The 27244-nt window shown below is 46.6% G+C and overlaps 1 protein-coding gene across 1 annotated transcript in view; it reads right to left on the bottom strand.

The window, feature by feature from the left end:
- Window positions 1-10254: 10254 nt before the first annotated feature.
- The window catches only part of LOC119379538 (prolactin-releasing peptide receptor), a 77755-nt gene continuing 60765 nt past the window's right edge, over window positions 10255-27244 (bottom strand). The window contains exons 2-3 of the mRNA XM_037648831.2: window positions 10867-12868; window positions 10255-10698 (exon numbers count right to left, since the gene is read on the bottom strand). Of these exons, the coding sequence (XP_037504759.1) occupies window positions 11875-12864 (990 nt within the window). The 5' untranslated portion in view covers window positions 12865-12868 and the 3' untranslated portion in view covers window positions 10255-10698; window positions 10867-11874. The remainder of the gene's footprint in view (window positions 10699-10866; window positions 12869-27244) is intronic.

Raw genomic sequence — 27244 nt, 5'->3', positions numbered from 1 at the left:
ACCCAGCCAAACTGCACGCATTCTTCAATGCCCCTGTTCGTTTACGGGAAAGTTACACAAGAAAACATCTATATGCACATGTTCACTATACCTCGGGAGAGAAGGCGGACAAAGAACATTGACTTCACTGTCGGCTTCAATGAAGCGGTAAGCTACTACGATACTTCTTTTTCTGCTAATACAGCTCAAGATTTCGTGTTTGATGTTTCACGTAAACGTGTTATGGTGGCTTCATAAGATGGCATGTCAGCGTCATCGATGTGGCCGATATAGGCTCCGGGTGAGGCACAAAACACAAGAAAAAATGGCCGAGGGTACTGTGAACGAACTAGATAGGGAGTGTCTATTCTCCCAGCAGCCGAGAAATACTTCAGAAAATAATTTCACTTGGCAGTCTCGTCATATTGGTAGTCGTAAACCTCGTCCTCATTCGTGATAAATACTCCACTATCACAGACACACACTCATATATATATATATATATATATATATATATATATATATATATATATATATATATATATATATATATATATATATATATATATATATATATATAACAGCCCACAGACGTCGTCGCCCCCACACATCAGATATACTTCCGGAGCCCCTGCTTGCTTCCCTTCCATTATGTGCATTGTACGCTCTAACCATCTTCCCCATAGTACGCACACTGTGCCTAAACAACATTTGTAAATAATTATCTCAGTCATTTCCGAGGCGTTTATTTCGCTTCCCGCCATCACATGTTTTCGGCGTCGCAGATAACGTCTTCCTGTATCGTCTCGACCTTTACCTCAGCGTTTCAGCAGCCAGAAAACGTGCGATGCGGCATGATTAAGACATAAGTGACCGAAGCTGCCCGATTGATGATGTTTTGTTGGCACTTTACTAAAGTGCTTTCCCACGTCGAGAACAGCAGAGGTCACTGGTGGCGCCTGACGGACGTTATCCTTAGTTTCGACAACGAGTGTGGCCTACAAATTAATTATCACAACCCAACGCGCTTAGACACCCTTGGTCATAAAATCTGAAACCGTGAGCAGTTCTGTAAACTCATTCATTACAGCTGCGCAGAAGTGAGATAATGTGTGCGGCGCCGTTCAGTATAAACGTTTCGACTTGGTCTAGCTGTTCGCTACACGCGATGCGCGCGGCCCACGGTTACGTCAGAGTATTCTGTGCCGATTATTTACGCGTTCACAAAGAGAAGATTGCTGAGAAAAACATTTTCGTTGCGCAAATTTTTTTTCTTGCTATTTTTGTGTTGCCTACCTCCAGAATTGAAACCGACTAGGGTGGCGATGCGGTCTTGTTGGTTCATCATACTTGAAAGAGATAGCGCAAAAAAGACACGGACAAAAGAAACAAACAAACATACACACACTGGCGCTACTAACAACAATGGTTTATTTTTTTCATCTGCCGACTAACATACCACTTTTGCGCACGACAGTCACATGAACACTTTATAAGACCACAAGAACAGGAATGATACAGAACAGGGAAACTTATCTCTACGAGATAGAAAACAGGACTGAAACGGCTAAGACAGGCAATTAAACGACCCATGCGCAGAAACTGTAACTCTTTGGCACTAAGAGAGAGAGAGAGAGAGGGATCACTAACACAGGCGTCACCAAAATGATCGATTTGTTAGGCTTCAATAATTAGCCTAACGATATCGGACCGGCTCTTACTGACGACAATAGTTCCATTAAAGTTCGTTTAGCACGCACAGCCATGGCAGTGCTGTGCCAAAAAGCCATCAGGTAGCAACATGCCTATTTTATTGCAGTGTTCACTTAGCCGGACATTAAGGCAGCGGCTGGTCTGCCCAATGTAAACGCGGCCACAGGACAGAGGAATGCGGTAAACAACGCACGTCACACACTACAAAAAAGGATTTCTCTGCTTTTTTGAGCATTCCAACGGAACAGTGCTGTCTGGGTTGGTGCTTTTGCACAGATTACCGAGCTTGAACGGGGCGGAAAAGACAACACGGGTGTTAACTCGAGCAGCTATTTTTTTAAGATTGTGAGAAACCTGATGGATGTACGGCACGACAGCCACATTTCTGACCTCAGGCGAGGGGCGACCACCGGTGCTGGCCTGGCACTGCACAACTTTAGATTACTTTAGTAAGCCCTCTGCCGCTTACACTATGAGGTGGGTCGGGTACCCTGCATCTTTTAAACGTGAGGCTTGCTGCCTGAAGCTCACGCCAACTATGTGGGCACAAGACTTAGGTGTTCTAGATGTTTGCTTAGACTTCTAGATGTTTGCTTTAGCGCTAAGCAGGGGCGTAGCCAAGGGGGGGGTTGGGGGGGGGGGGGTTCAAACCCCCCGAAATTTTAAATGCGAAGCATTTCTTAGCGAACCTTTGGCACTTTGAGCGTTTCTGTCTACGTATCTATCTATCTATCTATCTAGCCGCCTACGTCTGAGGGCTCTCATGACCACCGCCTTAACTTGGCGAAGACCAAAATTGCCAACGGAGGGTAAGAGGAATTGACGAATATGACTGTCGGGTCATGACATGAATAACGTGAAAACCCTGTCGTGTACGTCGTCAAACCCTTTCCTCCAAACACGTGTGGCACATACCCGTTCACCACGGGCCGCGGTGCACGGGTATGCGCCACAGGTGATTGACAGTTTATATCTACCCAGGAACGGCGAGAACAGACATTAAATGTGAGAGCGTTAAGAAAAACTGACATCTGCAGCATTGACCCGACGAATAGAAAGAATGAAAATTAAGATCCCAGAAGGAATCGAACCCAAGCATTCTGCGTGGCAATCAGGTATTCTACCACAGAGCCCCGCCAGTTCTGTAAACTGGTTTGGAAAAACAGCCTATGCAGGCGTAATGTAGGTGCACAGTCAATTGTGGTTGTGTTGCTGGCTATCTAATTTTACAAGAAAGCAATAAACACTACATGATACTCCTACGATGTGTATACTCCTACGATACAGGCGTCATATCGGATAAATGTTTGTGGTTCCAGTGTTGGCTCCGCTTTTATACCAGTCTAACAAACATTACATTTGTATTCTTATCATTCAGCAAGCTATATTGAAGCATTGCTCGACGCCGGAGAAATACATTAACGAAATTTACGTATGATATTCAGATCATCGCACTGTAAAGGGCACTTAGTCCGCCAGAACGACGCAGTGTCCTCTTCATTTCTTACGAGGCTGGGCGACGGCCTCTTGCTGACCGAGGATAATGCCAGATTGATTGACAGCCGCTTTGTAGACTAGGCTATACGTAGGCCACATATACCCAGGTAGTCTACAAATACGACAAGCGCCATCCCTTGATGTTGGTCTACGTAGCACTATCCAGGCCTACCAGTCTCGACGGCCTATAATTCACCAACGCGAAGGGTGACTTCAGATTCCGACATGTCGCCTGCTCTATCGACAGAAAATTTGTCGACGAAATGACCGAGGCATTCGCGATTTCCAGCAGCTGTACTATACCTCATACTTCACTACACATCCATGGGATCTCGTCACCGCGATTCCGATAACAAGTCATTACTAGCTGCTGGTGCTCACTGATCACGGGGATGATGACCTTGTTCAAGAACTGTCAAGAACTTCTTCCACGCATGCACACGGCTTCGTGAAACGTGCGTGCGTTCTCCATCATGAGAGACAAGTATAAGCACTACATATCAGCTTACCGCTTCTGGTGTTGGTATAATACCCACGTTGCCGTTGGCAGCGTTACCCAACTGTAAAAAACTGGTTATATAACACATATGCGGCTCTTCAACATATATGTGTGCCTATAAAATTTATACACATCATTACCGTCATTCTGTAACGTTTCGCTCAGTAAAAAAAATACGCCACAGTCACCTTCCCGCCGCATGCTTCGCATAACATTGACCCCCATGGTACGTGGGATCTGCCGAATTTTTTCAGTTTGGCTTGCGTATATATACACGCACACATACAAACGCACGCACGAACATACATAAAGTATGGTTGAACCCCCCCCCCCCCCGAAAAAAATTTCTGGCTACGCCCCTGGCGCTAAGACTCACAAAATGGATGTGCCATTCCGAGTTATCATATCCGAAGAAGGTGGTACGTGGCAGAAGGAAATTGCTACGTATCTACTCAATAAGCTTAGACTGCTCGAAATTCGAGATCCTTTTCTTATCAAGAATTCCAACCAAGTATTAGAATTTTTAGCGACTCACGCTAAAGAAGGCCTTACCACATTCTCCGTTGACGTTAGAGACCTTTATTATTCCTTGCCCCATGACAAGCTTTTGCTTTCTGTTGAAGAATATATTGACGATTTTGGCTCTGTAAAATTTTCTAGCGAAGCCGGTACCTCGGTGGGCGCATTCCTGGAATTGCTCCATTTCTATTTAAACTCCACTTTCATCCAAAGAAAGAATGTTCCTTTCTTACAGAAAGCAGGAGTACGCATCGACTCCTGCTAAGCGCCTATTCTAAGTGATCTGTTTTTAGCTAAAATTGACCGTCACCTGTCCACGCAACTTGACGCGCGGAACAGCAATGTAAAAATTTTCCGGTTCGTTGATGATTTTAACGTGTTTTTTAAGTGTACGGCCTGTCATTTTAAAGATGAGTGTAATAACCTTGTATCCTTGATACGTAACTGTCTTAGTCCCCTGGTTGTGACTGTTGAGCTGCCTGCAGATGGTGTAATGAGATTCCCTGACATAAAAATCACTCTCGTAGACGATCTCATTTGCTGGTGTTACGAGCCCAGGGCTAATAAGGCTTTACTGGCGTTTAATTCAAGCCATTTGAAACTCGTCAAAAGGGGTATTGCAAAAATGTGTCTCAATAATGCCCCCAATAAGTCTTGTGCCCACATGGTTGGCGTGAGCCTCAGGCAGCAAGCCTCACGCTTAAAAGATGCAGGGTACCCGACCCACCTCATAGTGTCAGTGGCAGAGGGCTTACTAAAGCAATATAAAGTCATGCAGTGCCAGGCCAGCACCGGTGGTCGCCCCTCGCCTGTGGTCAGAAATGTGGCTGTCGTGCCGTACATCCATCAGGTTTCTCACAATCTCAAAAAAATGGCTGCTAGTGTTAACATCCGTGTTGTCTTTTCCGCCCCGTTCAAACTCGGTAATCTGTGCAAAAAAAAAAAACAAACCCAGACGGGACTGTTCCGTTGGAATGCTCAAAAAAGCAGAGAAATCCTTTTTTGTAGTGTGTGACGTGCGTTGTTTACCGCATTCCTCTGTCCTGTGGCCGCGTTTACATTGGGCAGACCAGCCGCTGCCTTAATGTCCGGCCAAGTGAACACTGCAATAAAGTAGGCATGTTGCTACCTGATGGCTTTTTGGCACAACACTGCCATGGCTGTGCGTGCCAAACGAACTTTAATGGAACTATTGTCGTCAGTAAGAGCCGGTCCGATATCATTAGGCTAATCATTGAAGCCTAACAAATCGATCATTTTGGTGACGCCTGTGTTAGTGATCCCTCTCTCTCTCTCTCTTAGTGCCAAAGAGTTACAGTTTCTGCGCATGGGTCGTTTAATTGCCTGTCTTAGCCGTTTCAGTCCTGTTCTCTATCTCGTAGAGATAAGTTTCCCTGTTCTGTATCATTCCTGCTCTTGTGGTCTTATAAAGTGTTCATGTGACTGTCGTGCGGAAAAGTGGTATATTAGTCGGCAGGTGAAAGAAATAAACCATTGTTGTTAGTAGCGCCAGTGTGTGTACGTTGGTTTCTTTCTTTTATCCGTGTCTTTCTTGCGCTATCTCTTTCAAGTACCTCCGGAAGCTACTGTCATAGGCTGAGGATCTTCGCGACACCAGCGAGGTCTGCTAGCATTCCTTTACGCTCCTCAAGGAAAACCTGTCTTCATCTGACCGCGATGAGGTAGACCAAGCATTTCTTCAGAAAGAAGAAGCGATTGATATCTTGAACACGAGCGCCCACCTTTCCTCTGATGCTTGCAGGCGAGGTTGTAGGCTGCAAACTGTATACACGTTAGCCCTTAAGAGATCGGCAGCAGCCCACTTTCGCGCACGCTAGACACAAATAAGGTTTAAGAATATATTTTTCTTGAGGACAAGACACCAGGGCAAAGTTTTACTGCAGCAGAATAATTAAAACTGAGATTTACGCACAATGTAAGCTGTTAAAAACCATCAGTCGCACTGAATTGAGCGCAAAGAGCAAAGGTCATTTTGGCCCGTTATATCTAGTGAACAAAGCAAATGAGGACATATGAGATTAAAACCGTGTGTTCACTAACATAAGCGCTCTTCGATAAAAAATTGTGGTGAAAATTGAGACCGGAGTTTTTTAATTGTATATTTTTAAAGTGAACGTTTTTGAAAAAACTTGCTTCTTTAACTTTTTTTTTTTTGCACCGCCCGTAGAAAATGATCTTCTGTATAAATGTTGCAAAGGCTCTTTTCTATACTTGACACTGTTTTGAAGTTTCTGTTCAAAATAGGAAAGGCGTCAAGGCGCCTCAAACTTAGCACACTTTTTTTATTTTGGCCGTGTTTGCCATTTTTTCACATTTTCTTCGTTTTGAGAACGGCATAAAAAAAGCATAGATATAACTGACAGTAATGCGTATTAAATTCAGCAAAAAAATTTCGACACATCATTTATAGTTCGCGTTAAATTCGGCCGTGAAATCCGAAAACATTGCAGTGAGCAAAAGCAGGAGGCCTGCGCCGCCACCTTCAAATATTTTTTTGGCGCGCGGGGGGCGTTTCTTGGAAATAAAATTTTTGGTTCCGTGCACTTTGAATGTGCCCACATAACATATAAAAAACCCAGGAAAAACAAAAATATCGACCTGACAGGCATGTTCGATCTCTCGTGGAATCACCCTGAAGAGTGTCGCGAACTTGCCAAGACCTTCACTACACATGACCAAGAGCGGCAGAGGAGCATTCGCGGTGACACAACCACTTCTGAGCCCACGTTCCTCTCTGGAGCGCTCGTATGGCTTTAGATCCCTACCACCGCAACTGGCCTCTCTTCAAAGCTACTGCCCAAATACGAAGGTCCCTACCGTGTCATCGAACGCACGTCCCCTGTAAACTACCTGATCGTACCCATTGACCCATCTTCGGACATGCGCCGTCGAGGCCGCGACATTGTCAACGTGGAGCGCCTCAAGGCCTACCTTGGCCGGTCATAGTGGGGTAATTGTAGCGAAGTCTTGGACCTGTGCAGTGGGTCGTCCTCTCCAGCCCCTTCTAGTGGGTCGCCCTCTTCGGCTCCTTTCGGACAGAACGCAGCTCGTGCTGAGAGCCGGCCCCGCCTTGACTGTCGCTGTCGTGTATCGTCGCCGAGTGCCCGCTAATAAACGTCTTTACAATACTAATAATTGTTGGGGTATTACGTGCCAATCCGCGATATGCTTATGAGGGACGCCGTAGTGGAGGGCTCTGAAAGTTCGACCACCCGGGGTTCTTTACCTTGCACCTAAATCTAAGTACACGGGTCTCAAGCATTTTCGCCTCCACCGAAAATGCGGCCGCCGCGACAGGGATTCTATCCCGCGATCTTCAGGTCAGCAGTTAAGCACCATAACCACTAGACCACCGTGGCGGGTCTTGACAAAAAATATCCGCGACAAATAGAAACTGGATGATAATATAATAATAATTGCTGGGCTTTTCTGTCCCAAAACCACGATATGGTTATGAGGGACGCTGTAGTGGAGGGCTCCGGAAATTTATACCCCCTGGGGTCTTAACGTGCACCTAAATCTAGCTACACATGCCTCTAGCATTTCGCCTATGTCGGAGTGCGGCCACCTGGGCAGGGTTTCGATCCTGCGACCAAAAATAAGATGGACAGTTATTATGGTCACTCTACTGATCAATTCTAGCCTGCGGCTTGAAGGATAATGTTTTCTCTGATTTGTTGGCTGGCATGTTCCAAAGTTACTCTGTCTCTGGCAAGAGCGTATATCTGTTCCACAAAAAGTATGTGGAGGTGCACTGAACTTTTAATAATCAATGCGACATAGCTGATATGTCTAACTGGTGCAAAATATTTTTTTATGGAACTAAATATCAGGAAATGCAAGGTTAGGAGTGTCGTCCGAAACAGTCGGCCTATTCACCTCTAGAACATGGTTTCATTAGAACTCGTCGTTAGTTATAATAAATATTTAGACGTCATATAGACTTTTTCCACGAAGAAATGGCGCACCTTCTTGCTGGGCTGTTGCAGGGGATTGCAAAGGCTAACGTCGCTGCCTCGGCAGTGCATTTTTGGGGGTTCACGCATATCGACAACACACTAGAGGGATAATATGGCAGAACCCAGGGAGCCTTCGTTCAAAAGGCGCATATCGAACAATCGACAACAGACTAGAGGGATAATATGGCAGAAACCAGGGAGCCTTCGTTCAAAAGGCGCATATCAAACGATCCAAACTCGACAGTACAGAGTGAATAATAACAATACCTGGGTTTTACGTGCCAAACCAGCGCTGTGATTATGAGGGACGCCGTAGTGGATGACTCGGAAATTTCGACCGCCTGGGGTTCATTAACGTGCACCTAAATATAAGTACACTGGCCTCGAGCATTTCGCCTTCATGGAAATGCGACAGCCACGGCTGGGATCGAACCCGCGACTTGAGGATCAGCAGCCGAGCACTGTAACTACTACACTACCGTGGCGGCCAGTAGGCCCAGTACACACTGAAAACACTATTACAATGTCAACCGTATGCTTGGGTACTTACGGCGTAACTTTCCAGCCGCTCCTTCCTCAGTTAGATTCATCATCATCATCATCAGCCTGTCTACGCCCACTGCAGGGCAAAGGCCTCTCCCATGTTCCGCCAATCAACCCGGTCCTGTGCTTTCTGTTGCCACGTTATACCTGCAAACTTCTTAATCTCATCTACCCACCTAATTTTCTGTCTTCCCCTCACGCGTTTGCCCTCTCTTGGAATCCAGTCAGTTACCCTTAATGACCACCGGTTATCCTGCCGACGTGCTACGTGGCCGGCCCATATCCATTTCTTCTTCTTAATTTCAACTATGATATCCTTAACCCCCGTTTGTTCCCTGACCCACTCTGCTCTCTTCCTGTCTCTTAAGGTTACACCTATCATTTTCCTTTCCATCGCTCGCTGCGTCGTCCTCAATTTAAGTTGAACCCTCTTTGTAAGTCTCCAGGTTTCTGCTCCGTAGGTAAGTACCGGTAAGATGCAGCTGTTATATACCTTCCTCTTGAGAAATAGTGGTAGACTACCATTCATGATTTGATAATGCTTGCCGAATGAGCCCCATCCCATCCTTATTCTTCTAGTTATTTCACTCTCATGGTTCGGCTCCGCGGTTACTACCTGTCCTAAGTAGACGTACTCCTTTACAACTTCCAGCGTCTCGCCACCTATCGCGAAGCGCTGTTCTCTGCCAAGATTGTTCCACATTACTTTAGTTTTATGCATATTAATTTTCAGACCTACTCTTCTACTTTCCGTATCCAGTTCAGTAATCATGAGCTGTAATTCGTCTCCCGCGTTACTCATCAATGCAATGTCATCAGCGAAGCGCAGGTTACTGAGATACTCTCCATTAACTCTTATCCCTAATTCTTCCCAATACAGGCCACCCTGTATACGAAGTGTCTCTCGACAGGGAGGATACCAGAATCTTGGAAGAATGCCAACATCATCTTGATCCATAAGAAAGGGGACGTCAAGGACCTGAAAAATTACAGGCCCATCAGCTTACTGTCCGTTGTCTACAAGCTATTCACAAAAGTAATTGCTAACAGAATTAATACGACATTAGAGTTTAATCAACCAAGGGACCAGGCAGGATTTCGTACAGGCTTCTCAACAATAGACCATATTCATACTATCAATCAGGTGATAGAGAAATGCGCGGAATACAACCAACCCCTATACATAGCCTTCATAGATTACGAGAAGGCATTTGATTCGGTGGAGACATCAGCAGTCATGCAAGCACTGCGGAATCAGGGCATCGACGAAGCCTATATAAACATAATGGAAGAAATCTACAGCGCATCCACAGCCACTATAGTCCTTCATAAAGAAAGCGACAGAATCCCAATAAAGAAGGGCGTACGACAGGGAGACACGATCTCTCCAATGCTATTCACCGCGTGTTTACAGGAGGTTTTCAGTTAGATTAATACTTTACAATACCAGAATATGATCAAACTTTGAATACACAGCTTCAGTGTGGGTGCCTGTGCATGTAAAAATAATCACTGCCCAAGAACTTGACCAGAATAATTCGGCTCGTTTTATTCTTTCTAAGCACGACCGTACAGCCATGAAAGCCAGACTTCCCCTTCCGTCTCTATCAGCGCATCGAAATTTTTGCAGCTCGAGCATATTTCATAAAAGATAATACCATAGCGTTCATTACGAAAAATTTTTTTTCTATCACCGAAATATATGTCCCATCGCGTTGTTCATCGCTATGAGGTAGGTATTCCACTTTGCAAAGCCAAAACACTTAGCGAATCTTTTCCACCGCGCGCAGCAATTGTGAGCAATTACCTTCCCTTCTGCTGAAATAGTATCAATTAGTGATAATGAACGCTCTCGCGAGTGATTAACCACCGATGTACATGAATTAGCCTGTTACAATGTCGGGCCTTGAGGCAAATCAATAAATAAATAAATAAATCGGTTTTATCACCAAACAAGAGGGAGCAAAACTGTGGTCTTTAGTAGGGCGGCAACAGGGGCTAGTTGGTACGTATTCATGCTTGTAGTGCGCTGCCGGTGGACACGGACCAAGAAACAAGGAAAAACAACACAAGATGATGCGCAACATGTTGTTGTTTTCCTTGTTTCTTGGTCCGTGTCCACCGGCAACGCACTACAAGCATGAATGTGGTCTTGTTCCTACGTGTTAGCTTATTCAAAATTATATTACTTATTGTTAAGTAATAAAAACTCTAGTTATAATACCGCTTCTGCTGTACCTGGGTACTTGGCGACAAAGTTCAATGGCATGGGTACTTCGGCTACTTTTAGCTTGAGTTGTGGCTCCCTTTAATATACACCCATCGGCAACCCTGCTAGTAAGCTGAATTGCGAATTTAACAAGAAAGAAATGACCGCGATAAATATGTACTGAAAGAATGGCTGATTGGGTGAGTTGGTGATTCATGTTAGTTTGAAATACGAGCCCGTTACTAAACAAGGACTACGAGAAGAGTAGGACTGGCGCGTCATAAGGCACTTGTCCTTGTCTTCTTGTAAAACTACCGCGGTGGTCTAGTGGTTATGGTGCTCAACTGCTGACCTGCGGGATCGAATCCCGGCGACGGCAGCCGCATTTCGATGAAGGCGGAATGCTAAAGGCCCGTTGGTCGAAATTTCCGGAGCCGTCCACTACGACGTCCCTCAGAATCATATCGCGGTTTTGGGACGTTAACCCCAACAATTGTTATCATTGTCTTTCCATAGTCCTTGTTTAGTTACGCGCTCGTGTGTCCATGTGGTATAAAACGCCAGTAATATTAAACAAAAAATGCGCAGAAAGAAAAGCTTTGTCATTGGTCATGCGCAGAAAGAAAAGCTAGGTGCCCTGTTTCATTCCTCTAAGTGGAGCGGCCACATGAAGAAGCATACTGCTCAGAACAATGACTCCTAGCAGTACTATAGTCCATCCGTGTTTCAAGCAATACTGTAAAGTTAGCCATAGCGCATTTCACGTGCCGAATTGTTTTTTTCGCAGTTGTCTCCAGCGAAAGCGGGCCCGAAACTCTTTCATTTGCATGATGACCTCAAGCCTGAGCTCGTCTCGGACTTTTGTAAAACCATCGGCCATTTTCATTCACGTTGTTTGCCGCCATCGCGCTTTTGGAGAGCGCATATGACTTAATTTAGAGCTTGACGGCGTCACCGCTGCATACATAGCGCACGGGTGGTAGTTCGGCTCGACGGCTCCAGAAGCACGGCAGTACTGCCTTGAACTCTTTGCGGAAGCTGTCATTCAGCCAGGTATAGAGGAAGGGGTTGTAGCAGGTGGAGCTCATGGCGATCGCGTGCGCCAGAAAGAAAAAGGCGTTCGCAAACTGCCAGCTCGCAGCGCGCACCGAGAAATCAATGGCCAGATTGTACAGGTTGAGGGGAAGCCAGCAGGCGCCAAATATGGCGACCATAGAGACGAGCATCCGGTTGGTGCGGCGCGTACGCCTTCGCTCCAGCTGCTCCTTCTGCATCGACTTGGCACCAGGCTTGGCACGCGCGCGCTCTCGAAGCTTACAGCAGACGCGCATGTAACAGAAGCTGATGACGGTGAACGGCACGCCGAACTGGAGTGCGCTGGTGCACAGGCTGAAAGCGCGGCGACTACGCTCCGAGGGCCAACGCTCCTCGCAGAAGGCGCCGCCATCGGCTGTCAGGCCGATGAAGAGGCCGTAAGGCAGCGTCAATAGTGCCCCGGCTACCCATACGAGGCCAATGAGTGCGCCGCACACGGGCAGTCGAAGCCGGCCGCGAAATGGATGCATGATGACGAAGAATCGGTCCACTGCAATAGCCGTGAGTGTGAACGAGGACACATACACGCTGACGCCTTGTGCGTATGGCACCATACGACAGAGTGCGGAGCCCAGCGGCCACGCACCGACGAACTGGTGCAGCGGCGTGAACGGTACAGCGAGAGTGCAGAGCAGGATGTCGGAGAGCGCGAGGTTGGCGATGAACAGGTTTGTCACAGTGTGCATGGCTCGCTGCCTGGCCACCACGAAGCACACGAGCGCGTTCCCCGAGACGCCTACGGCGAACACGAGCCCGTACACACAGTAGAAGAAGGCCCGCACCGCCGGTACGCCGGACACGTAGTCCACGTGGTGGCTCACGTTGCCCATGGCACTGCAGAGAATAATGAACTGGCATGAAATATATTCATCGGGAACTGCTCATCAACTGGGTATCATCACGTACTGTTGGTTGTAACTGCATGCATGGTTTGCAGCAGGGGCGTAGCCAGAAATTTTTTTCGGGGGGGGTTCAACCATACTTTATGTATGTTTGTGCGTGCGTTTGTATGTGTGCGTGTATATATACGTAAGCAAAACTGAAAAATTTCGGGGGAAGGTTTGAACCCCCCAACCCCCCCCCCCCCCCCTTGGCTACGCCCCTGGTTTGCAGGGGCGTAGCCAGGAATTTTTTTACGGTGGGAGAGATCAACCACGCTTTTTGTATACAGTACTGTCCACTCTGAGAGGGAACATACGAGAGAGTGGCTGGCGACTCGTGCGGCGCCGGCGAGATCTGTAAATGCGGCGCATGTGCACATAATCGTAAGGGCGGCGCGAGCCCGGCTTCGTCTACTTCTCCACCCCTGCGCTAGGCAACTGCTGGAAAGCGCTAGAAAGCGGTTCCGTTTTTTCACGGTATCTAGCCGCCACTCTACTGCTTGTCGGGTATTTGTTTTAAGTGCGAATGCACTTTATAAGCGACCCTGAATCCGCCGTCCCATAGCAACGGCGCGAGGAAAGGAGAGGAGCGTCTGTAGCAACGGCGCAGCGACGTCACACCCCACGTGACTGCGCGCGCTCCGCCTCCTCACCGCGGTTTGCGCGGGCGCGCGCCGGCTCCGCACCGCTCTTCTAGGTGGCATTGGGTGCAGTGCTTCGCCGCTCCTTCTCTCGCCGTTCGCTCTCTCTCCTCCCTGCGCCCCACTCTCCCGTCCGCTGGCTGGGCGCCTCTCGAAATGTGTGCTCGAGACGCCGCTGTGAAACGCCAACGGCGACCACAAGGCTGAGATTATGGCCGTCAGGTACAATGACAACACAAACAGGTGCTGATGAATGTGTAAATAAATAGTTACTGTACAAATCCTCGTCTCGTCATTAATTTACGCCATTAAATTACTGCGCCGTGTACTCTCGGCGCAAGAAATGCATTCGCATTTCCTCACGATTCCCTTCGGGGAGGTGGGGGCATTTTTTGTTTGCTGCAGCAGTCTTTCGCAAGTTTTAACTTGACTGGGTTCTTGCTCGCTGAAGCAACGTCCGCAGCTTAGATCGCATATTTGCGATATCAAGTGGACGTGCTGTTTCACGAAAAGTCTTCTGTTACAACAAATGCACACAATGAAATAAGGCGTACACACAACAACACATCAATGTAAGCTTGGAGGAGAAAACTCATTTATTATATTTTTGCGACAGAGTCAATATGGGGCAAGAACTAGCCGCAAGACTTCAATGATGCAAAGCTGGTATGTTTGCACACATGCATAGTTTATTTCAAAAAAATTTAATGTAACCTGTGCAAGGAAAACAGAACCAAGACCTCGAAACTCAGTATTAGTGTTCACCGATAAGCCAGTGACATATTTTTCACATACTGTTCGTCAGGGCTTAAAGTCTCCCTTCATTGCAGAGGCCGTTATAGGGCAGCGACCTACTATATATATATATATATATATATATATATATATATATATATATATATATATATATATATATATATATATATATTTATATATATATATATATATATACTCTGTACACAGATGGCGGCGAACAGTGCGTTGGCCTTCGATAATCTGACCATCGGCGGACCGCGTAGTCTTTTATACAGTAGCCACCGAACCTTCCAGCGTTGAATAAACGAACAGCGCAACGGACAATGACAGAGGAAGGTAACAACACACAGCGCTGACTTTCAACAATGATTTAATAGCGGAGCGATGTACATATAGATATGTGAAAAAAATGGGCATGCGTAGAAGGGTGCAGTTAACAACCACTGCGATACAATGCCAGCAAAACTCTTGTCACTTATTGATTGAGCTAGAAACCAGTACACAGCTTTAAAATGATCGAGATACGCAATCTCGTTTTCCAATAGCGCAACTGATGGGGAACTTACACATGTGCCGTCAAACTTACTTATGTGATAGGCCTCAATTATCTCACGCGTGGCCTGCGAGTGGTGCTTGGCTATTACCTCGCAACGCTCAAAGAGGGGCACGCAGCCGCAGTCGCGGCAGTGAATTCCGAGGTGTCCTTGAACCGCATTGTGCACATTATTATTATGCTCTCTTAAACGGTCGTTCAAGCCCCTTCCGGTCTGCCCTATGTATTTCTTACCGCAGCAAAGCGGAAGAAGATACACGACACCAGTAGCACAAGGAACAAAGCACGTCTTGTGTTTCACAGAGCATCTTACTCTATTTGCAGCTGATCGATTCACCAACTTACAAAGCTTCGATAGCTTTTCCAGGGAGGAAAAGAGAACAGTGATGCCAGCGCGTTTCCCCATTTTTTTCAGCCTATGCGAAACGTTGTGCCAGATAAGGGACTGCAACACAGTTCTTAGGAACTGACGCATTTTGAGGCTGAGATTGCCCTCCTTGATATTTGAATTGCTTCAAACGCTTTTCCGCCCTGGCTGCGCTACTGGTTCCAGTAGTGATGGTTTATTAGCACATTCCCATCAGCTACTGGAACCAGTAGGTTATGGAACCAGTAGGCGATGGAACCAGCAAGCGATGGAACCAGCAGGCCACGGAACCAGTAGCTGCTGGTTCCAGTGCAGTTGGCTCCCCTCAGGAGCTTGTAGTTCCATTGATGTAGCTTTTTCAAAATCCCATTAAGAACACGTATAACACAAAAAGGTATATTTGAAGTAATATACTTCATTTGAAAAATCTTCGTATACACTTGAAATAGTTCATTTTGCCGGCTTCACCTTGCTTGACATTTTGAATCTTTTTGGACAGAGATCCGCAGAAGGCCTTGATCCACAACAGTGGTGTTTGTGTTGTTGAAGGCACCCCAGTGACGCGCAGGCAATCTAACAAAATAAAAGGTTTGATTGCCCATGCACATCACGACTGCAGACATCTAACTTTTGCATAGCCATTAATTCACTCAACAAGGTAGATTTAAACATATTTTTACGCTTGCAATAGACCGTTAAGGCTAGAAGGGGCCGTTTATTACGTCGTGAGGGTGAGCTCAGGAGCGGCCGGCTAGTTAGAGATATCCACCTCGTCTTCTCCCTTTCTAACCCGGAGCGGCAAGCTTAATCCCTGGTCTTCGTTGTTTTCGTCCATATGCGCAACAATGTTAATTCTTTTTAAATGCGAATCATTTCTTAGCGAACCTCAGGCACTTTGGGCGTTTCTATCTACGTATCTATCTATCTATCTATCTATCTAGCCGCCTACGTCTGGGTGCTCTCCTGGTCGTCTCCATAACTTCTAATATACCAAAATTGGCATAGCAGGGGATCAGTGCATGGTGAACGCGTTTCATTGGTCATGACATGAATAACGCAAAATGCCTGTCGCGTACGTCATGAAACCCTTTCTCTCAGTCACGTGTGGCACATACCCGCATACCAGAGTTTAAGTTATGCGGGTATGTGCCACAGGTGATACAAAGTATCAACCAACACATTAAACGCGAACGCACACATTGACACGCAAGGAAAGTGATAATAATTGTTGGGGCTTTAATTTTGATCATCTGGTATTCTTTAGCGTGCACCGAGATCGCAGAGTACACAGGCATCTAGCATTTTGCATTCATCGCAATGCAACCGCCGCGGCCGGGATCGAACCCGTGACCTTCGGGTCAGCAGCCGAGCACCGTAACCGCTACACCACTGTGGCGGACACAAGGAAAGTGAGGAAGCTGAAGACAGAACAACCCTTGAAGACGCTCAACTACCATGCACTCGTTCACGTGGTCCGCAACGTGGACCACGTCGATTACGCAAGAACCGGGGTCAATGCTTCCTACAATAAGTCTGCCGAGAGAAACAGGCCTCTATCATTACCGGTGGCTTCAACATTGACTTATCAAGACCCAACAAGGCCTGGTTCTTATACTGCGTGAAAGACGGCTTGGATGTGGACAGGGCATCAAAAGACCTCGCTGCCACGTTCAGGACAGCAGGCCTCATGGATCATTTCATCGTAAGAGACATCCAGGATTTCCACCAGCTGTGCTATACCTCACACTTCACTACACTTAGACCTCTCGTAGCCGCGATCACGAACGGATCCGATTAACAAGTCCGGTCCAGCTGCTGCTGCTCACTGATCACGGTGATAATGACCTTGTTCAAGAACTGTCAAGAACCCCTTCTACACATACACACGGGTTCGTGAAACGTGCGTGCGTTCCCATCATAACACATAAGTATAAGCATAACAACTGTAACGCAACTCTAACAACTGCAACCGTGACTGTACCGTACGTGCAGTGCGCCTGCGTGTGCCACTCGGCTGTGTGTATATCCAGGAGAACTTTCCTAAATGAAGCTTAGTTGCGAGTAACGCCTGTCCTGTGCATTTGTGTTTCGTCTTTGTGCTGTTCGGATTCGCGCTATCGAGTATTGAAGAATATAAGCACTACATATCAGCTTACCGCGTCTGGTGATGGTAACACCCATGTTGCTGTTGGCATCGTTACGTAACTGTAAACAACTGGTTATATAAAATATATGCGACTCTTCAGCATATGAGTATGTTTATACCACTTCCACATTTCTCTAGCGTCATTCCTTAACGTTTCGCTCATCATGAAAAATTATGCCACAGTCACAATCCCGCGCATGCTTCGCATGACATCGATTCCCACGGTACGCGGGATCTGCCGAATTTTTGTTGCACGGAGGCAAAGACTCCTTACACAAACGGGTATGTGCGCTTCGCGCATATATATACATCGCGTACTACACCAATGTGCAATGACATTGCGCTTAATAAAGCACAGAAGCGTTCGGGACAAACGTTCGCTACATATTTGAAATATATAAGTGCAACCATCTTTGCGCAGCGCACGAAATTGACAAGGACACAAGAGAAGAGGACGGGACAAGCGCTGATCTTCAACTGAAAGATTTTATTTGAAAAGACAAATATATATATACAGAAACACACGTGCCACGCAAGATTACACTCGATCAATGAAACGGATTTCTTGCTCCGATAATGAGACTGATGGCTGACTTATACAAACACTATCGCACTTAGCCATGTGGTACGCCTCTGAAATCTCACGTGTGCGTTGATTATGATGGCGAGTGATGATGGACGTTTGCTCAAAGGAAGGCATGCACCCGCAATCCCGGCAGTGGCTGGCGAGGTGAGACGAAACACCCCCCTTCAAAGAATTCGCATGCTCGCGCAGCCGAACATTTATACATCTGGCAGTCTGTCCGATGTAGACAGACCCGCAGGTACAAGGAATCTTATATACCACCCCTTCTGAACACGCGGTGTACTTCTTAACATGTCTGATTGAGCAGGCATTATCACCTGCCCTTGCACCCCCATTTGCGCGTCTTTCAATCTTGCCACACAGGCTGCCCAATTTGATGCCACCCGAAAAAACAACATCAACCTCATACTGACCCGCAAGTTTCTTTAATCTGTGCGAAATGGAATGTACATACGGAATCACAGCAAACCGTTTTCGGTCGCATTGTGAAGTTGGTATCTGGTTGTCAGATTGCGCATTAGATTTTATTCTCTTTAGCAAACGCTCAGAGGTAGTTGCCAGAAAAGAAGTGGGGAAGCCGGCTGCCATTAGCCGATCACACTGATTCTGGAAGCTTTCGTCTATGGTATGATGACATGATTTTGAGATGGCCGAGAACAAACAGGAGGTGGCAATACCGTTTTTTACAAGTTTTGCATCTGCCGTGCACGGACTGCTTCGTGGTATGCCAGGCTCTCGCAGTGTCCTCCGGATCTTCAGGGGTTGTGCGGCTGGCTACAACCGTCTCCCAGTCATGCCAGAAGAATGTGCCGTCTTCTGCGCTCGGAGTGGTGGCGGCAGGCGCGGTACTTCAAAAACTGTTTGCTGGTGTGTTGTGGTGCTGATGGTAATGACCGTCGCAAGCGGCGGCTATATGCTGAATGGTGCTCAACCACAGACGCTGCGACAGAGTTCCTTTGGAGGGCTGTTCTAAGGACGCTACCACCTCGACCAAAGGCGGACAAAGGTACAGGACGGGTTATACTTCTTGGAGGCGCTCACATTGACGAAAAGGACCGTAAGATTCTGGGGCTCGGTCCCAAACATGCCTTTGAACGAACGTTCACTGCCACGGAAAAATTGGCAATGACTCATTCTGTCGCTAACCAGGTTTCGGAGCCCAACCGATCCTTGTGTTTAAAACAGTGCATTGATGTGGTTTCCAAGCATAATACGCGTCCCAGTCGAGACGAACATTCGCGAAGATTAGTTAGTTCTTTTGCCTCCAGTAATTTGCGGCTTTTGGTGTCTGACAAGGAAGGGTCGTTCGTTGTGATGCCTGCGGGCATGTTTCAGGATAAGGCTGTCCTCGCAATTCAAAAAAACTTCAAACCAGTCGCCTGCAAGCCGGGATCTGTCAAAAAGCAGGCACTTGCTTTGTTGTCGGAACTCAAGCTTGAACGGCTGCGGTCCTTGGTGAAGAATTCCAAAAGCCTGCACTTGCAGGTTTTCTTCACCGCCAAGACACACAAACCTGAAATTCCTTTTCGGGCAATCGTGTCGGAGCATGGCTCATGGCAGCATGTTATCTCGGGCTATCTACAGACCCACCTAAGCTCGTTAACTGTTGTAGATCCGTTCTTGGTTAGCAACTCGCAAAAGGTTGTTGATTTCCTGGGCAGCAAGAACAAAAATATGACTGCCTTCAGTGTTGATATCCAAGATTTGTTTTATTCTTTACCGCATAATTTTCTGTTGCAGTGTGTTAAGGAAACCATAACTGAACTAAATGACGAGACGCGGTTTGTTGATAAATGTGGTATATCAGTGCAAAGTTTTCTTGAACTTCTCCGTTTCTATCTTGATTCTACATTTGTATCATGGCAAGGGGATTTGTTTGTTCAGGCCTCGGGTGTCTGCATAGGCTCAAGAGTTGCCCCTGTTCTCAGTGATATTTTGTTGAGTAGGATAGACCGCGATCTCGAGCGAGATTTCGAGGGTTGGGGCACACATATATTTAGGTATGTAGATGATTACTTAGTCTTCATGGAAAGCGAGGGCGGCATCCATGGTATGGTCAACATTCTCAAAGCATTTAGGGAAAGGGGGAATGGTCTTGTTTTCACGTGCGAAGTTCCCAACCATAAAAATGAACTCCAGTTTCTTGACCTAAATGTGCGATTTAAAAGTGAGCATGTTTGTTGGATTTACGCTCCACGATCGGTGAAGCCCCTCCTAAACTTCACATCGGCCCATTCAAAAACTTGTAAAAAACGGTATTGCCACCTCCTGTTTGTTCTCGGCCATCTCAAAATCATGTCATCATACCATAGACGAAAGCTTCCAGAATCAGTGTGATCGGCTAATGGCAGCCGGCTTCCCCACTTCTTTTCTGGCAACTACCTCTGAGCGTTTGCTAAAGAGAATAAAATCTAATGCGCAATCTGACAACCAGATACCAACTTCACAATGCGACCGAAAACGGTTTGCTGTGATTCCGTATGTACATTCCATTTCGCACAGATTAAAGAAACTTGCGGGTCAGTATGAGGTTGATGTTTTTTCGGGTGGCATCAAATTGGGCAGCCTGTGTGGCAAGATTGAAAGACGCGCAAATGGGGTTGCAAGGGCAGGTGATAATGCCTGCTCAATCAGACATGTTAAGAAGTACACCGCGTGTTCAGAAGGGGTGGTATATAAGATTCCTTGTACCTGCGGGTCTGTCTACATCGGACAGACTGCCAGATGTATAAATGTTCGGCTGCGCGAGCATGCGAATTCTTTGAAGGGGGGTGTTTCGTCTCACCTCGCCAGCCACTGCCGGGATTGCGGGTGCATGCCTTCCTTTGAGCAAACGTCCATCATCACTCGCCATCATAATTAACGCACACGTGAGATTTCAGAGGCGTACCACATGGCTAAGTGCGATAGTGTTTGTATAAGTCAGCCATCAGTCTCATTATCGGAGCAAGAAATCCGTTTCATTGATCGAGTGTAATCTTGCGTGGCACGTGTGTTTCTGTATATATATATTTGTCTTTTCAAATAAAATCTTTCAGTTGAAGATCAGCGCTTGTCCCGTCCTCTTCTCTTGTGTCCTTGTCAATTTCGTGCGCTGCGCAAAGATGGATAAGTTCCAACTCGCCCGCCTATCAATCCTACTATAAGTGCAACACTTACCTACAAATGGAAGAATGAGAGCTGAGGAAATCGGTGTCCCTCGATCGGCTCTGATGAAATCAAGACGCCGCATAGTACAGCACCAAAAACCACTCGATATGTGCTATTGACTCGTTACACTATCCACGGATGAAAATGAACAAAAATTATTACATGTTAATTAATGCCGCCCAGGTTGCGCTAGTAAACTCGCTACTTCGCTGCACTAGCGAGCAGACACATGCAAAGAAGGCATCACGACTAGCCGTCATGTGCTGTACGAAGCTACGGCGCTACGCGATGTCTTGATAATTTATACGGTGTATTGGCCACCATTATAATGCTGTTACATGTAAATAAAAAATACAACTTTTTCACAATGTAGTATTTATATTATAAAGTTGGTCACTATTTAGCAATAGCGTCGGAAAACATCAAGAAAAGATACGAGACTAATGCTACTGAGGTGTCAACAAAAATGACTTCACTTAGCAATGCGGCGTTCTTTACGGCGGTGTTCGCTTCTCTAGAGCAATTTAGCCTTTAGCTAGCAAAGTTCGCCGCTGTCCGATCGTGGCAGAGAATGGCGAATGTTCATAACAAGAAGCTCCTTTTCGCAGGGAAGTAACCGCTATGCCGTGAACACTACCTGTTTGCGCAACGGTTCAGTATGACCAAACTTTAGTTGGACGTTTACATTAGCAAGATAAGTCGTGTCGGTCGGACGCACATCTACAGAAAAGGTCGAATAAAAGTGCGTTTTCTTCCGGCGATATTTTTTTTAACCCAGCCGTACGGGTCACTTTAGATCTCTGTTGTAAAATGCGCACTATGTACAGTCTGACGAAGATTATCATCTTATGAATGCACACCACGCTGTGTACGTCACTTGTGTATAGCGCACTGTAATGCAGCTGGAGTTGTTTTTGTACTTCAAGACAGGAAAATTTCCTGCTAGCACATTATTTCCCAACTGAAACTGGAAAATTTTCCAGCTGAAAATATGACTTCCCGACTCTGGAAATGCCCTTCAAGTAAGGAATGGTTCATATTTCCAGCCAGCTTGGAATGGAAAATTCCAGGCCTGGAGAGCGATTTACAGCTGAAAACGATGCTGGAAAGGCGATCTGCAGCTGCTAATTCACACCGATTTCATGTGCATTGCTAGAACCAGTTCAAGCCAACTGAAAACCAACAGGTTACCTGGTGGTTCCAGCAGCATCCTAGGAGAAAACCAGTACCTTGCTGGAACCAGTACACAAAATCAGTAGGCACCCTGCTGGAACCAGTACAGTCAGCAGGATGCCTGCTGGGACTAGCATAAAACCATCAAGCACCCTGCTGGAACCAGCAGAAGACCAGTAAGTATCCTGCTGGAACCAGTACAACCCAGCAACTGTCCTGCTGGTTCCACCAGAAACCAGCACAAACCAGCAGAAAACCAGCAGTAAATTTTCCCCTAGGAACAGCAGAAATCAGGGCATTCGGGTAACCAGCGCTTAAGAGGCGCACGACCTGTGCTTTGAAACTGCGTTGTATCGAGTGCGGGCATGACCTCCTAAGAACGTTGACGAGGCAAACATTAATGATGCCCTTTTCACCAGTTTTGAATGACTGAGTGGAAGGGTAAAAGGGTGTTTCCACTTCTCGGTGTGAACAGCCAGTATAAATGATGGCTCCGAAAACAGAGCGTTAGGTCGAAGAACCTAATCGAATTACCAGAAGGCAGCTCATGTGTAAGTTCCAGTGGAAGTAAGTAATCCTTCTTAAGGATCCTTGTTTAACGAAAGCAAAGGAACATTAACTTGTCTAGCGCTAGATTAAGAATGAAGATGCACTTGTTGCACAGTGTATCGCCTGTATCGTGCCTTCTTGGTTTTTAAAGACGATAGTCTTTCTTGGGATACCTAAACGGAGAAATTTTGGTCTGTCTTTCTGTCTTTCTGTTTGTCGGCACGTCCCTCGATCCAACCACTCGGCCAGAGTTGAACCACTTGCCCAAGGGCCAGCCATCTTGAACGGCTGACTAGGTTCATACTTGTGTACATTGTCGACCAAAAAGCAAACATTACGCATATCTGAGGCGCAACATCTTTAGGTAAGTATTAGATGCTGTGTTCCTTTAATAGAAAATGCATACATACGTAATTCTAAGACCCTAGTTTCTTAAGCTGCGCTGAAAATGCGACTGCGCGTTAAACTTGACTTCCTCCGTGCCCTCTACACGAGCTCATTGTTGTGTTTCGGTTTCGGTTCTGTATTGCACTGTACGAATGCCATGGGGCGCCGCTCTGACATTCCTGTTTTAGCCAGGTGACGTGTAAATAAAAGAGTGTGTGGAGAGTACTCGTTGAGTGCGGAAGTTTCTTCTGCTTCAGCGCTTCCTGCCAAACCTCGTGTTCGGGCTGGCTGGCGTTCCCGCCGGTCGCGTTGGTCACCGCCGGTCTTCGCCTGCTGCTGCGCCGGGACTACCAGCCCGCAACACAGCACTCATGTTTCCCGACGTATTGCCAGATGACGTCCATATCTCACGCAGCGCCTCTTCTATCGTCTTTAGACGACATTTGCAGCGAAGCATGCAGATACGCGGCCAATTTTTTCGTTTTAATAACTTTTGTTTTCAATTATTTATTGCAATGACTTGAATTGTACGCTCATTTAACACCCTCGCTGCACTGAGATTGTACTTTACTGTCATGTCTTGTCATTACACGTGTGCATATGTACATCTTTTAACTACGCATAATCATGGCACCACGTCACAATTATCGGAGAGATTCGATCTGTATATCTCACTGTCTGTATTCGCATTCTTTTCTGTTTTTGAAACACGTGATAATGTGTGATGCGCTTTGCTGCTCTAATCAGTGCAGATGGCGCTGACTTGTTTTTGAAAAGCGCTCTACCGCTCTCCACCCGATTCAGCACAAGCAGTCAGCTTGAAAAGTTTATTTCATACTCATGTGCTATTATAGTGGTTTTGCTCGTTCCTACCAATACAGTTTCCTCAAAAATTTGTGCAATACAAAGTTCACAATCTTTTAGTGATATATCTTCGAAAGCTTAGCCAGTATAACATTGTGTACAGCTGATTGCAGTATCCAATTTTCATTCTGCTCCATGCACGGAAGTCTCTTCCCGTGCAAGAAGCAGTTGAGCTTCCTCCACGGAGAACAATTAGACTGTTGCAGGCATGCCCAGTACCCGCATCTGCTGCGAGTGCCGTTAGCAAGTGGATGCACAATAGATATTTAGTTGAGTTTATTTGTCATAGAGAAGGTATTTGTAGGCTCTGTCCTTTGTAGTTTGTAAGGCAGCAGCAAGTTCACATAAAAAAATAAAAGTAGTTTCTTTTTCTGAAATGACTGTCTTACAGTGGTCAGTGGGACACACATGTCCAGCTTTTAAAGACGATAGTCTTTCTTGGGATACCTAAACGGAGAAATTTTGGTCTGTCTTTCTGTCTTTCTGTTTGTCGGCACGTCCCTCGATCCAACCACTCGGCCAGAGTTGAACCACTTGCCCAAGGGCCAGCCATCTTGAACGGCTGACTAGGTTCATACTTGTGTACATTGTCGACCAAAAAGCAAACATTACGCATATCTGAGGCGCAACATCTTTAGGTAAGTATTAGATGCTGTGTTCCTTTAATAGAAAATGCATACATACGTAATTCTAAGACCCTAGTTTCTTAAGCTGCGCTGAAAATGCGACTGCGCGTTAAACTTGACTTCCTCCGTGCCCTCTACACGAGCTCATTGTTGTGTTTCGGTTTCGGTTCTGTATTGCACTGTACGAATGCCATGGGGCGCCGCTCTGGCATTCCTGCTTTAGCCAGGTGACGTGTAAATAAAAGAGTGTGTGGAGAGTACTCGTTGAGTGCGGAAGTTTCTTCTGCTTCAGCGCTTCCTGCCAAACCTCGTGTTCGGACTGGCTGGCGTTCCCGCCGGTCGCGTTGGTCACCGCCGGTCTTCGCCTGCTGCTGCGCCGGGACTACCAGCCCGCAACACAGCACTCATGTTTCTCGACGTATTGCCAGATGACGTCCATATCTCACGCAGCGCCTCTTCTATCGTCTTTAGACGACATTTGCAGCGAAGCATGCAGATACGCGGCCAATTTTTTCAGATACACTCATAGGGCAGTGGGACACATGTCTCACTTTTTTTCTCGAAAACCGTTAGCAATAGAGAGCTCAAACTTTGTACATATTATAAGAAGCTGCCACCTTCAATAGGTGGCGTGCGTTCTTCATTATACCCCGTAAATAGTTAACTCAGTGTGCACTTTGTTTCACACAAGCAGATGCATCCTTGATGCACTGTTCCTTTTCTTTTAGGGGCGAAGCTCCTAAAGCCGTTGGTCTGTCCCTCCTAGCTCGTAAGTGACCGCCTATGCCACGCGTATGTGTCAGTGGTGATGGCAACGAAGCAGCGCGAGTGTTCTTGGCCCAGCGCAGGGACGAAGAAGACGATGCCGTTCTTTATCTGATCGATAAAGCGTGTTTGTTTGTCGTGCTCCGTGTGCTCGTCGATCCCACGTCGTTACACTGGTGGAGGTGCGGGGTAAGCTTCATGCTTGGCACTCCATCGCGGAGCCCACAATCGAGCCCGGAATGGCCACCACGCGTCGAAACACCGGTCCACCGATTCAGTCGCCGTCTGCTAGTCGCCGTCATGACCGTGTACCTCGCACCCAACCTGTCTATCGGGGACGTCATGTCGTATCTAGCCGCTGCGTTACGTGACTACGACAACAAGTACAAGAACCGTCCGTTTGTGCTGGTTGGGGACTTCAACGTGGACCTCATTGCCAATGACTGGATCGTGCAGCACACGCTTTCCAAATACGCACTCAGATGTATCCATATGCAACCTACCACGATCCGAGGGACGTGCATAGACTTAGTGTTTGCAAACCTCCCACTGCAGCCAGTACAAGAACCTCTCTCGCTTCATTTCACGGACCATAAAGCCGTCATAATGAAGGGACCTCGCAATCCAGCCGCCATGACAACGACGAAATGAAAAGAACAAACGAAGAAACGAAACAACAAACGAACAACAACAAAATAAAAGTTGATTTTGTGTAATATACGCACAATCTTACGTCTTTCTAATGATGTAATGGGCTAACTTTCACGGGAGAGTTACGGTTTACCGATGACCACCCCCTCTCGAGCTTCGCCCACTTATCATCATTCATTCCGTGGATATGGCGTGATCTTTTTATTAATTGCGGTGTACATGTATGTATGTACATGCGGTGTACATGTATCAAATTTTCCAGGCTGTTCTTGCCAGCAGGAAATAGGAAACTTCTTCATTGTTTGTAGTGCATTCTAATTTAATTTCTGTGGTCAATTTTTTGTAACATTCCTAATCATCTCTCCCAAAGAATTTCACTCTGCAAACGTCCGAAACAAATGTCATGTAACGCAGTTTACTTTCAATTCGGGAACGTGCCCGTCTAAATTGAGCATCAGGCACCAAGAGCGTGAGCTCCTCTTAATGAGTGAGACAATGATGATAGCACGCCATTCTTTGCTACAAATGCCCCTGGAGGAGGAGCACGCATGCTGACAATCTAAGGGGACAACAGGACAGTAGGGTTGTAATAAGGTTTCAGACTCTGGACATGCACTATCTCGCATTCACATCTTCAGTGAGCGGACAGTGGGACCGGCTGCAAGATCTAGTTGACAGGGTACGCATGTACAATGCGGTAGGGAATGCAGTATCTGGCGAGGAGTTTAGAAAACAGGCGAGTGGTGCATCAGCCGGACTAAAAAGTCAGGCTGGTTAGTGTAGGGAGCTTGGTTGTCATCACAAAGGATCTTTTGGAGCCCTTCGTCTTCTGTCATGAACGAGCAGGCCAGCTGACGGCCTTCATTAGTGTATTAAGAGGCTACAGACAATGATGTGCACTCTGATGGGTCAAGCCTGTGAGGCAGAAATTTAAAAAAAATGCCAGGCCTGCGCTGAAACCGCAGCACAGTCACAGCGAAAGCTGGAAGAGCGGCGTTTCTAGAGCCCGTTAAGCTCTCTTGGGGCTACAATACAGGTACACTAGAAAGGTACCCACTACGCCATAAATCACAATTTTTGTGAAGTTGGGAAGCACCTACTAAGCCATTATTCGT

Source organism: Rhipicephalus sanguineus, chromosome 1, assembly GCF_013339695.2.
Source record: "Rhipicephalus sanguineus isolate Rsan-2018 chromosome 1, BIME_Rsan_1.4, whole genome shotgun sequence".
Classification (NCBI taxonomy): Eukaryota; Metazoa; Arthropoda; class Arachnida; order Ixodida; family Ixodidae; genus Rhipicephalus; species Rhipicephalus sanguineus.
The sequence above is the reverse complement of the archived record's forward strand: the minus strand, read 5'-3'. Positions and strand labels throughout refer to the sequence as shown.